The sequence below is a fragment of the Lithobates pipiens genome, unplaced genomic scaffold (assembly GCF_037356315.1).
Source record: "Lithobates pipiens isolate NorthernLeopardFrog02 unplaced genomic scaffold, aLitPip1_a1.2 Scaffold_8, whole genome shotgun sequence".
NCBI classification, from domain to species: Eukaryota; Metazoa; Chordata; class Amphibia; order Anura; family Ranidae; genus Lithobates; species Lithobates pipiens.
This window is the reverse complement of record NW_027507903.1, coordinates 216058620-216070663: the sequence shown is the minus strand read 5'-3', so window position 1 is coordinate 216070663 and position 12044 is coordinate 216058620. Positions and strand designations below refer to the sequence as shown.

General features: G+C 41.3%; 1 protein-coding gene across 2 annotated transcripts in view; it reads right to left on the bottom strand.

Moving 5' to 3' along the window:
• The window catches only part of DOCK4 (dedicator of cytokinesis 4), a 490280-nt gene that overhangs the window by 263316 nt on the left and 214920 nt on the right, over positions 1-12044 (bottom strand). For both annotated transcript variants that reach the window (XM_077469314.1, XM_077469315.1), the window contains exons 9-12: positions 9998-10079; positions 7432-7492; positions 4417-4549; positions 2895-2983 (exon numbers count right to left, since the gene is read on the bottom strand). In XM_077469314.1, coding sequence (XP_077325440.1) covers positions 2895-2983; positions 4417-4549; positions 7432-7492; positions 9998-10079 — 365 coding nt within the window. The remainder of the gene's footprint in view (positions 1-2894; positions 2984-4416; positions 4550-7431; positions 7493-9997; positions 10080-12044) is intronic.

Sequence of the window (12044 nt, the reverse complement as noted above, 5' to 3'; positions counted from 1 at the left end):
TTATCTGCAAGGTAAGGTAAGGTATGCAACGCATACTAGCACATTATGAGAAACTTACCTGAAAATGAAGCCTTCCAGCAATGCTTCCATCTTCACCCGTCTTGCTTTCAGGTTCGTGGACTCGATGACCTCACTGATGTGCCTGGGAGTCAACGGCCCCAGCACAGGCTCTGAAGGAATGGCACAGGAGGCTGTTCCTTCAGAGCGCATGAGCCCGTGATCTCACTGGCTGCATGGACAGTAAATAATGGTGCACGTTTAGGAGATATTTACACTACCTATATGTAAGCCTTATTATAGGCTTACCTAGAGGTAAAATTCAAGTACTGTGCTTTCCATTAAAAGACATATTTATGCACTACATGATAACTTCCCTTTAGGTGATCTATGCAATCCATAAATCAGAGTTCCAGCCCTTTATGTGTTTATTAAAAGTTAACAGCTACAAAAAGTGTAGCTCCTGACTTTTAATAAAACACCCACTCACCTGTCCCACGGTTCAGCGACGCAGCCGCCCGAAGCCTCTGTTTTCTCCCTCTCCCCGGCATCACTACTGTGGGCACCCAGCTGTGACAGCTTGTAGCTTCACAGCCGGGAGCACACTGTACTTGCACGAGTCAAGTTAGATGGCCTGCATGCCTGGGCAATCTTCTGGGACCTGTGAATGTCCCAGAAGTTTGCAGGGAGGAAAGGGCTGCCCAAGCGGCCCGGACATAAGTGGGAGCGGGGTACCTGTCAAAACTAGGTACCCGCTCCCCACCCCAAAAAAATTTCATGCAAAATCTGGTATGTCAGGGGGTCAGGATTCCTTAAAGCGGAAGTACCACTTTTGGGTGAAACTCCGCTTTATGTCCCAAAAAAAGTTTAGCAGTTTTCCTCGAGACTCTGTTCATTTGTGGATCAAAGTAGTTGAAACCCTAGGAACCAATTAATCCCAAAATATATATACTTTATGGGCAGACCTCCATCAAGAGAAAAAAACTACACATATTCCCTTAGACCCCTTTCACACTGCGGGCATTTTACAGGCGCTACAGCGCTAAAAATAGCACCTGTATAGCGCTTGAAAAAAGCGGCTCCATTCACTCCAGTGTGAAAGCCAGAGGGCTTTCACACTGGAGCGGTGCGCTGGCAGGGCATCACAAAACGTCCTGCCAGCAGCTTCTTTGGAGCGGTGAACTCACCGCTCCTCCACTGCTGCTCCCCATTGAAATCAATGGGGCAGCGCTGCGATACCACTGGAAAACCGCCGCTCCGGGTTTTAACCCCTTTTCGGCCACTAGCAGGGAGTTAAAACCCTGCTAGCAGCCGAACAGCGCCGATTTACCGCTGACGCCCTAGGCGGATCGGTGTGAAAGGGGTCTTATGGTTAAACATTATAAAAATTAACACCAGCAAGTGATGAAACAGACATCCGAAGGACCCCCACTCCCCGGGCAAACATCACATAGCCACAGATTTAGGGAAGTAAAATATGCATTTAGGATTTTTTCTTACTCTAATGCCAGCAATTAGTTAAAGGGGAAGGGGGAGTTCAGAGATCGCAGATCTAAAATCAAATGTAATGTTATGTCACCAGTCATGTTGGGGTAGATAGACCAAGGAGTAAAATAGCTGAAATATCTTATGCTAGAAATGCTGCTCTATAGTCTCTTCTGTGCAGTTCACATGATGAAACAATGATGCAGTCAGTCACGTGACATCTGCAAAAGGGAAAGGATCTGATTTTCTAATTTCTTGTCCTATATACATAAACCTTGTGAGCTGCCAAACTCAAAAACACAAAAAAAAAAACACATAAAAAATACTAGGAAATATCTGTCAGCACTCAAAACTTTCTCAAAATGTGACAATATGAACATATATACCCCAATGTGCAGCGCTAAAAAATATATACAATATAGTAAAACTCTAAAAATAATAATAGGTAATAAACAGATAATAAGCTATTATGGAAAATAACCCCAATTATAGTGCATTTTAAAAAGAAAATTTATATATATTACTGAGCGCTTGCACTATAATTGAGGATATTTTACATAATATCTTATTATCTGTTTATTACATATTATTATTTTTAGAGTTTTAGTATATTGTATATATTTTTTAGCACAGCACATTGGGTATATATAATCTCTTGTCCTAACCTTCATTAAAGCGGGAGTCCGCCGGGACTCCGCATTTTTTTTTGAAAAGCCAGCAGCTACAAATACTGCAGCTGCTGACTTTTAAAATAGTGACACTTACCTGTCCAGCGCGCCCGCGATGTCGGCACCCGAAGCCGATCTCTAGATCGTCACTCGGGTGCTGCCGCCGCCATCTTGGGTATGGGAATCAGGAAATGGAGCCTTTCGGCTTCATTTCCCGGTTCCCTACTGCGCATGCGCGAGTCGCGCTGAGCAATAAGGACGGTCCCCGCTGCCTCTGGGATCTGTGTGTTTCCCAGCAGGCAGCGGGGCACTTGCGGAAGGGGGCGGGCACTTGCGGAAAGGGGCGTAATCTACGCCCCTTTCTGCAGAGAGCTATCCCGGAAGTGGGTGCAGTTACCTGGATTATCCAGGTAACTGCACCCCCCTCCCCCCTGAAAGGTGCCAATTGTGGCGCCGGAGGGGGGGAGGATTCCGATGAGTGGAAGGTCCATTTTAGGTTGGACCTCCGCTTTAAAGATCATGTGACCAAATCAGCAACAAAAATATCTTCCACTTTTTGGAGTTGCAAAAGGGAACACATTTTAAAGTGGTTGTAAACCGCTCAGCAACACGTCAGTAACTATTTCTCAGCAACACGTCAGTAACTATTTTTCAGCAAGACTGCTGTCAGACAACTAACAAGTAATGATCCAACTTTAAAATGTACACTTTTTTTAACGGAAAAATTTTTTTTTTTTTCCTTACCTGTATTTGAGCCTGTAAGGTTATAGCGAGCATTCATTTTCTTGATAATATTTTCATGGATTTGATACCAATCACTTTCAGTGTTGCACCTAGAAAAAAATGATTTGAATAAACAATGAATTAAAAAAAAACTGCTATAGCAAATGTTGGTTAGGCATTTATTTTGCACTGGTGGATAAAGGAAAACAAGGCAGTTTTATATACTGGCATTGGTGCAGAAAACTAATAAAACAACATCATTCATTGTCTTTAAAGGTACAACTTCCTCTGCTTCTATTATCACGAAATTAACAGTATTCTTTATGTCTCTAATCTATTAACGCATTACCTACAGTTGTAACAGGTGACATAGCACCACACTTATATAAAGAATTAAAATTTCACTCTCCACTGTTTGTACCCATTATGATTAGAGGAGCTCATTATGCAACAGCTTATTTTACTGCCATAACAGATTAGTTTGCCTGCACTTGGTAAACAAGAGTGTTCATGGCTGAATCTGAAACTTGGATTTAACAGCTGAAGCTGTCTTTATTAACAAGATACACATTTCATAAACTGACTCTGCATTACAGCTAAGTAATTGTTTACTGTGACACGATATCTTCCACTGCCACAAACAACAGCCAACGCCAGACCCAAGATGACCAGAACTAACTTCATTGCTGTGTTTGGAAAAAGTATGTATTACAGCAGAACATTTTGACATGCTTCTCCAAAGATATTGCTACCAGCTATCTCATGGCGCTGTTGTAAATAACCCTACTTCGCATCAGTTACTTGAATTGGCATTTCTTACTAGGCACCAAATGGACAGGGTTTTTTTTGTTTTGTTTTTACATTTCTAGCACGACTATATAGCACATTTCATTTTAAAATGCTTCAGCAGCCATTCCTAACCAGGGTTCTGTGCAACTATTTACTCCAGAGGTTGCTAGGTGTTCCTTGGGCTATGTCTGCATAATTGCAGGGCTTTCACCCCCAGACAGAGCCAGTGGGATCATATTGCTTTATTAAGACTGGAGAGTGCAAAATCTAGTGCAGATCCGCATAGAAACAAATGAGCTTCCAGGTTTTTTTTTATTTTGTCAAAGCTTAATTGAACAAGCTGAAGTAAGAAACTGATTGGCTACCATGCACAGCTACACCAACTTTTGCACTCTCTGCTTTAGTTAATCAACCTCTCATTATCTTTTTCATTGTCTGAAATAGCAGAATTCTGACCACCACTATCAGGAAGACATTATTCCCACGGATCATCAGTCTAAGGAACAGTCTTCTCAATGACCAACATGTAAGGAACATTCTTCCCACTGACCACCAATATAAGGGTTGTATTCGTCCCACTAACCACCAATGTAAGGCAAACGTTTCCCACTGACTACCAATGTAAGGGGCACTTTTTCACTCCAGATTAATTTTAGCAGAGGTTCCCCAAGACCTAAACCTTATTTGAAGAGTTCCACTGGGATAAGAAGGTTGAGAAAGGCTACTGTAAAGAAAGTGAATTTTTATAACGTACATGTATACTTTTAAAATGAGGTCATCTTTTGATTCTCCAGTCAGAAGGTCAGCAATACTGAGAGCCGCGCAACCAAAAGGCCGTCGATATTGCACGTTTGAGGGATTCTTCTTTTCACCTGCGCCCATTCGGCCTAAAAGAATGAACAAAAAAATGGCATCTAACACAGGCGTTTGCAAAATCTATGATTGTACATTACACTATACAACAAATATCATTTGAAATTCAAAAAAGAATAGATAAGAATATTTGTAAATAAAGGTATAGCTTCTCAAAATTGTTGTATATGAACTGTAAACGAATGACTTTACAATGTAAATTATTTTTTTTTTAATTCCCTGGGGTTTGAGCAGAATTATGGGTATGAACTTATGTTTTTCCAAATATCCAATCACAAACATTTACAGCTGACGTGTGCATAATCATGCAGTGGAAGTGCACAGAGGAAGCAGACAGCCATGGTGCTGGCATTACCTTCAGGAAAACTTTACAATTACATTTAAAACTCAAACTGACTAACTGACATTTCCAATGCAATGATAAACCATGGATGTCTGTGTCAACTGATAATGGAATCAACTGCAAATGTAATGATGTGACCCATTCACAGCAACCCAACTATATTACTTTATACAATGAGCTACCAAATGAGCGAGCTAGCAGGATTATCCCATCCTGGATGTGGTGGATAACCCTTTTGTAAAAAGTAATTTGCACGCCTTGCTTAGGGTCTGGAATATCTTAAATGGACTGGGAGAGCACTTCAAGACACCTTGCTAGGTAAAATAAAATCCAGAAGTTGGATAACCTTATTCCCTCAATCTGAGGAGCGTTGTCTTTAGGGTTAGAAGCTTTATCTGTACTGTTGGGGTGGAGAGGTCCACAGACATAAGGAAATACAAATCAGGTGCATTAAACTAGATGCAAAGTAAATTGTTTCAAGAGAGATTGAAGGTATTGCATATTAATGAAAGACTTAGGGTCCTTTCACACGGGGGCGGATCAGTGCTGATCCGCCCCGTGGATATCCGTTTGCTCAGCGGGGATCACACCGTCGATCCCCGCTGAGCAGGGAGATGACAGGTCCGTCTCTGCACACTGCGCAGGGACAGACCTGTCACAGTGCCGCTCTCCCCAATGGGAGATCGGATGACAACGGACCGCAGTGTCCGTCGTCACCCAATCCGATCCGCAGATGGATGGAAAAATAGCTTTTTCCTCCATCACACTTTTTCGGATCGGAGCAGGACGGATGTCAGCGGACATGTCACCGCTGACATCCGACGCTCCATAGAGCTCTATGGAGCATCCGTTCAGGTCCGCCTGAAAAACTGACAGGCAGGCCTGAATGGATTGTCAGTGTGAAAGGGGCCTAAGACCTCTTTCACACTGAGGCAGTTTTCAGGAGTTTTAGTGCTAGAAATAGCGTCTAAAAAGTGCCTAAAAACTGCCTTCCATTCATTGCAATGCGTGCTTTCACACTCGGTGGTGAACTTACAGGATGTTATAAAAAGTCCTGCAAGCAGCATCTTTGAGGCAGCTATAAATAGCACTCCCAAAATGCCCCTGCCCATTGAAATGAATGGACAGCGCTTCCAAAGCACCTTATGCCGCGTACACACATAGCCAACTATCCAGCGGACTTATGCCGCGTACACACGTAGCCAACTATCCGGCGGACTTAGTCTGGCGGACTTTCCGAACGAGCTACTTGCCCACACGCGGCAATTTTCAGCGGACTAATACGCGTTACTAAGTCAGCCGGACTATCCGCCGTACTTTTGAAATGAACGGACTCGCCCACACACGCGGAGGAAAGGCCACTCATTTTGAGCGCATCTCCAGGTAGCCGGGGCCAGCGAAGGAGGCGTCGCTGGCCCCATCACCTGGTATGGACTTAAAGGGCCATGCGACCCCCCCTTCCCCAAGGCACCCCCCATGTTGAGGGCATGCAGTCTGGCACGGCTCGGGGGGGGGGGGCGCGCTTGCTCGTCCCCACCCTCTTTCCTGGCCGGCCGGGTAGCGTGCTCGGATAAGGGTCTGATGTGGACCTAGGGGGGGAGGCCCATGCCGATTTTTCGGCGTAGGGATTCCCCTTTAACTCCATACCAGGTGATGGGGCCAGCGACGCCTCCTTCACTGGCCCTGGCTACTTGGAGACATGCTCAAAATGAGCGGACTTTTCTCCGCGTGGGAAAAGTCCGCTCATTTCAAAACGTACGGCAGACTAGCACACACACGGCCGTACTATCTGCCGAAAAGCGAGTCCGGCGGACAGATTGGAGTGCAAAAATACTTTTAGTCCACCGGACTTTTGGGTAAAAAAAAGTCAGCCGGAGGCTACACACGGGCGGATTGTCCGGCGGTCTTGAGTTTGCTGGACTTTTCCACCGGATTGTTTGATCGTGTGTACGCGCCATTAAAAGCACTTTGAAAGCACCACAAAACTGGACTTTCTTCCTTTTTTTTTTGTTAAAGGTCGCATTGTCATGTGACCATAAAAAGTGCCCTGCTAGCGTCAGAAAAGCATCGCAAAAATGATCAGCGCTTTAATGGTGCTGCAGTGTGAAAGGGGTCTAATAGACAGTTGTGTAAGATGCAGCAGTAAAAAAATTTAAACTGAAACAATAAAAGCAGATAAAAAGGAACATTTTTATTTCAATGTGACTGGTTCATGCAGTTTATAGAGGAATGTACCATTCAGCCAAAATCTGGAAAAAAATAATAAAATAAATAAAACCTCAAAATAAAAAAAATTGCTGTGTGCAGTCTGGAGAGAATCATACATGGCTGAAAAAACAATACAAACCGCAATTAGGAAATATGAAAAAGCGAGTGACTGCAGCTGTCTGCAAAAATATTTCAGAATCCTAGCATTGTTAAAAATCACACCTAGAGAATGGCAATTGCTTCCCAGGTTTTTCCCCACATCCCGAATTAGCAAAATAAACGAATACATTCTTATATTTTAAAAGAAAAGTGCCACATTTATTAAAAGTTTTTTTTTCTTTTTACCAATTCTGATAATATGTACAGTGATGAAAATGTCTTTCCGAAGGTCACTTGAACTCAAGTCCTGAAAAACAAAAAAATGTTCTTCATTAACTTGAGCAATCATTAGTATATATTTAACATTTAAGACACAGTTCTATGCATACAGGCAGTCTAATTTGGTCCAGAAAGGTGACAAACGTTTTTCTATGGAGAGCCTGTCTTTCTATCCACATGGTCTGAGGAAATGTGAATACTCCTATATACCGATCCAGTGTGGGTATTCCACGAACATGTCAGTTCATTTGACTCTGAATGGGAGAAAGCTGTATTTTCGTTTGTGAATCGGTCGGATATTGTCTGAGAGGAGTACAGCGATTGGACGAGTTGATAAGCATTCGTTGATATTTAAGTGCCTACGACCCTCTGTAATTTAAAGGGTCCATACGATGAGGTGAGCAGCCAATTTTACCATTGGTGGTGGTTCATTTTAATATGTTAGTAATCATTTTATTTTAGTTAGAGTGCTGTACCATCTGTTTGATATATTGTATTTTGGGATTTGGTAATTGATCCGTGGTGTTCAGCAGCTTTTTGTAAAGAGGTTGTATTGCGCTGATTTTTTCTGTATTTATATTGCAGAGTATTGGCAGGGTATGTATTGCAGGGTATGTATTGCAGAGTATTGGCAGGGTATTGCTGGGATGGCTGTGGCTGCCATCCGATTTCTTCCCTCCACTGTACAGATCAGTACTAAGAGGGGAGAGAGGAACTGGGTTTATTTACAGGTGATCGCTCCGTCATGGAGCGATCACATTGTAAACGCTGACAGGTGTACCAAGATGGCCGCCGCTCCAGAACTAGGCCGAAGCCGCGGCCTTTCCTAAGGCCGAGACTGCGGATCGCTCCCCGGATCGCGGCGTGTGGCAATCAGAGCGGGGTGACCGGTTCGGATCGCAGATCGGTGCCGATCCGTTGCACCCCTACCGCATGGCCCCTGGTGGTCTGACTTGCAGTGGAAATGCTCACCTGAATAGGCCGGACCATTATAACCCTTCCAAACTGTACCTACCCGAACCGATCCACTCAGTGGAAACAAGGCATTAGAGAACCCAGCAGCAATTGTACAGCTGACGAAATCTGAAACTGAGGATCCCAGCAAAAGTATGGATCAACAAAAAAAGAACTATTCTGTGTTACTTTGCTAATTAAAGTGGAACTACACTCTCTCAATAAACATTCACCATTTGTAATCCTTATGCTGCTAGCATTAGTAAAAAGAGTAGTATTTCATATTCACTTGTTTTAAACTTTGGCATTTCTTCAGTTACTTCCTGGTTTTCATGCTTAGGCAAAATTATGTCATACATCCCAGGAGTATTTAGGAGGGGAGAAGGGGTTCTCTCAGCTAAGCACACCCTCCTGTCTGCATGCATGAGCTAAGGACAGATGAATTCCAGGAAGTAAATGCTACATGAATCATCTGCCCTTACTCAAGATAGCCACGGCCAGAAATGCTAGGGGGAGTTTTTCAAAGTGATTTCTTAGTAAAAATAAAACATGGAGACATATGTGGATGGGAGAGTTTGCATTGAATATTAAAAATGAATTAAACAAAAGTTTTGGTTTGCGGTGCTCAGATTCAGTGAAGTTCCACTTTAAGTTATGATTCAGCTCTGTAGAAAGTGAAAAGCTCCTTTAAAATGTTTCACAGTTTGAAAAAGTTTCAACAAACTGTGTTATAACTAATGTCAGACTTTTCATATTCCATTGGTTGGTAGCAAATATTATACAGTATATTATGAGGATGCAGTATATGAACTAGACTTTAAAATCACAGTAAGTGCAATAACCAAAGCTCAGGACATCTGGCCTATCTTGTGTTGTGGTAAGGTAACATTTACTGAATTATAGGACACCCTATGGTTCTTGGTTGCTTCCAGATGTATTTTTTTCTTTTATGTAAAAATATTCACAGTACACATTTTCAAAAGAAACATGGTTACAATAAATAAGAATGCATCTCGTGACTATGGAATAACTGAAATGGGCAGGTCTAACTTCATAATGTGAAACATCACTGTCTACTATAAATACTAGAGAGATATATAACTAAGAAGAAGAAATAGAATGGAGACAAGAAAACACTGCTAGTGCCCAACACAGTCCACATAGTATTAGGAAAGCTCAAATCACAAAATACCATGGGTGAAACGCACTGATGTGATTTGCGTTCACAGAAGTCATAACAAAAAAAAAGAAGCCATCTGAATGACTCTCTCTACTTTGTATATCATTCACACTGGCTACGATGTCCTCACTATATAATATACGAAAACAACTTCAAACCGTTAGGATCATTTATTAACCTAACTATTCAAGTCTGCCCAAAAGTGTTAATGCACACCCCTACTAAATAGAAAAAACTCCACGGTTTGTTATTAGCGCTATTAAAATTGATCATTTTCAGCTTTAGCCGTACTAATTCTGATCAATTAAAACACAATTCATTTTGAAATGGTTACACTTCAACAAGCCTCCACTTGAGCTTTGTAGGCATGAAGAAATTAATCACAGACATCACACTTACAACAAAGAGAGAACTGTATCTTTCTGTCTTCTCTGGAGATTTAGGCAGCCCATTCCTATTCAGCCTTACAAAGAACCGTTCACTGCAAGAGGAAAAAAATATTTTACATTCATTTACAGTGCAGGTGAACAATTAGCATACTGGTGGATGTAGTGTAGTCAGCCCCATCTCTCAAATTGATATTCTGTGATGCCTTAGAAAGCAACTGTCAGAGCATTAACAAAAAAATATTAAATGCTGAATATAAAATTTAAACCTGACAAAATGTCAGCTTTGCTGCAGCAACTGCTTAACCTGTCATTGCAGATCTTTCTCACAGTCTCAAAGATGATGTTAGGTAAATAGATTGCTTGAAAGAAAAAAAGTAAAACAGAAATAAAATAACTGCACTTAATTTCAGTTTACACACCATGTTTTCAAGATTAAATTTAATTTACATTTTTTTAAAGTTTATGTAAATCCTAAATCTATTTAGCGTGCCTGGTGTTATACCGCACTGCATACATTTTTTCGAATCAAATTTTTATTTTTTTTATCGATTTCAAAATGTTTTTCCTAATACATGATGATCTTATCAATAACAGCACTTTGTTGCAAGCAAAAAACACTAAGCTACTGATCATAAATAGGAGCAGCAGCGTTGTCAACCCAACGTGTGCGCTGCTTCACCATGTTGTCGCACTGCCTATTTGATAAACCGGACTGGCAGTCTAACAGCCAACTAAAGGCATGAGAACTCTCATATACAAAAATTTCTCATTGGACTTTAAAAGAGCTGCACCAGAAAGACAAGTCAATACATTCTTAAAAAAAAAAAACAAGTTTATATTTACATGCGTAATTAAAATTGGGTTAAAATTCTATGAAGTATATCCAAAAAAATGGTAATTGTACATTTCACATACAAAAAAAAATCTCTGATATAGTAGCACATATGCATACAAGAATAGCCAGTTGATATCCTAAAACTCGAATAGGAAGCAAGTATCCAAAAGAGGATATTTGTAAAAGAAAATACTTCCAATGGATGTAAGTTGACAAGCAGTAAAAAGGTCAAAACTTACCCAACAATCACCAGATTTGGATCGCAAAAAAAAAAAAATGGAGTGCAATGGAAAAGCACTATCAGGAGAGTTTTGTCCAGGAGCTGTGGAAAGGGCAGGAAACCACCAAATGAAAAACACACAGCAGAAGTCACAGACCAGAGCCCACTAAATGCAGCAGACAGCTACAAAATATGTATCAAGGGGCATAGATATCAGCCAAATATATTCCAGTGAAAAACAGCTACCAAGAGAGTAACCATCATGAGACAGGTGGAATAGGACCCTAATGTGACTTGTGGACTCTAATGTGACTTCTGCTTTGTGTTTCCAGTTTGGTGGTTTACTACATCTTATGGGTTATAGAGTTACATAGTCAGTTTGAAAAAAAGACAAGTCCCTCTAGTTCAACCAATAAAAAAATAAAAACAATCCTATATACTCCTATACCCACAGTTGATCTAGAGGAAGGAAAAAAAAATAAAAAATAGCAGCATGATCCAATTTGGTACAGCAGGGAAAACATTTTCTGATCTCCGGAGAGGCAATATATTCCCTGGATCAACTTTAACTATAAATGTTAGGACCCAGTTATATTATGTACATTTAGGAAAGAATCCAGGCTTTTTTTTAAAAGCAATCAACTGAGCTGGCCAGAATCAAATTCAGTTCCTCTCATTTTTCCTCATATCTGAGCTCCTCCATGCCTCTTTTCAGTTTGGTTGCCCTTCTCTGCACTTTCTCTAGCTCCCCGATATCTGGACCATATAATTTTTGAGCCACTGTGGATCATTTGGGGCTGTGTCAATACCATCCCCATTATGGACTTGAGCTCACCCATGCTTCTTTGTATACACAGAGCTGAAAGTAATACATTTGCCTTCTCTTTATCCCCAGTCATCCACTTCAGGATGCCTGCTTCTCATTAGGTTATATTAATGATATGGTCTCTGCAGATGTCATTATGGATAGGATTAACTCCTGAAGAAGTGAATGTTGTTTTA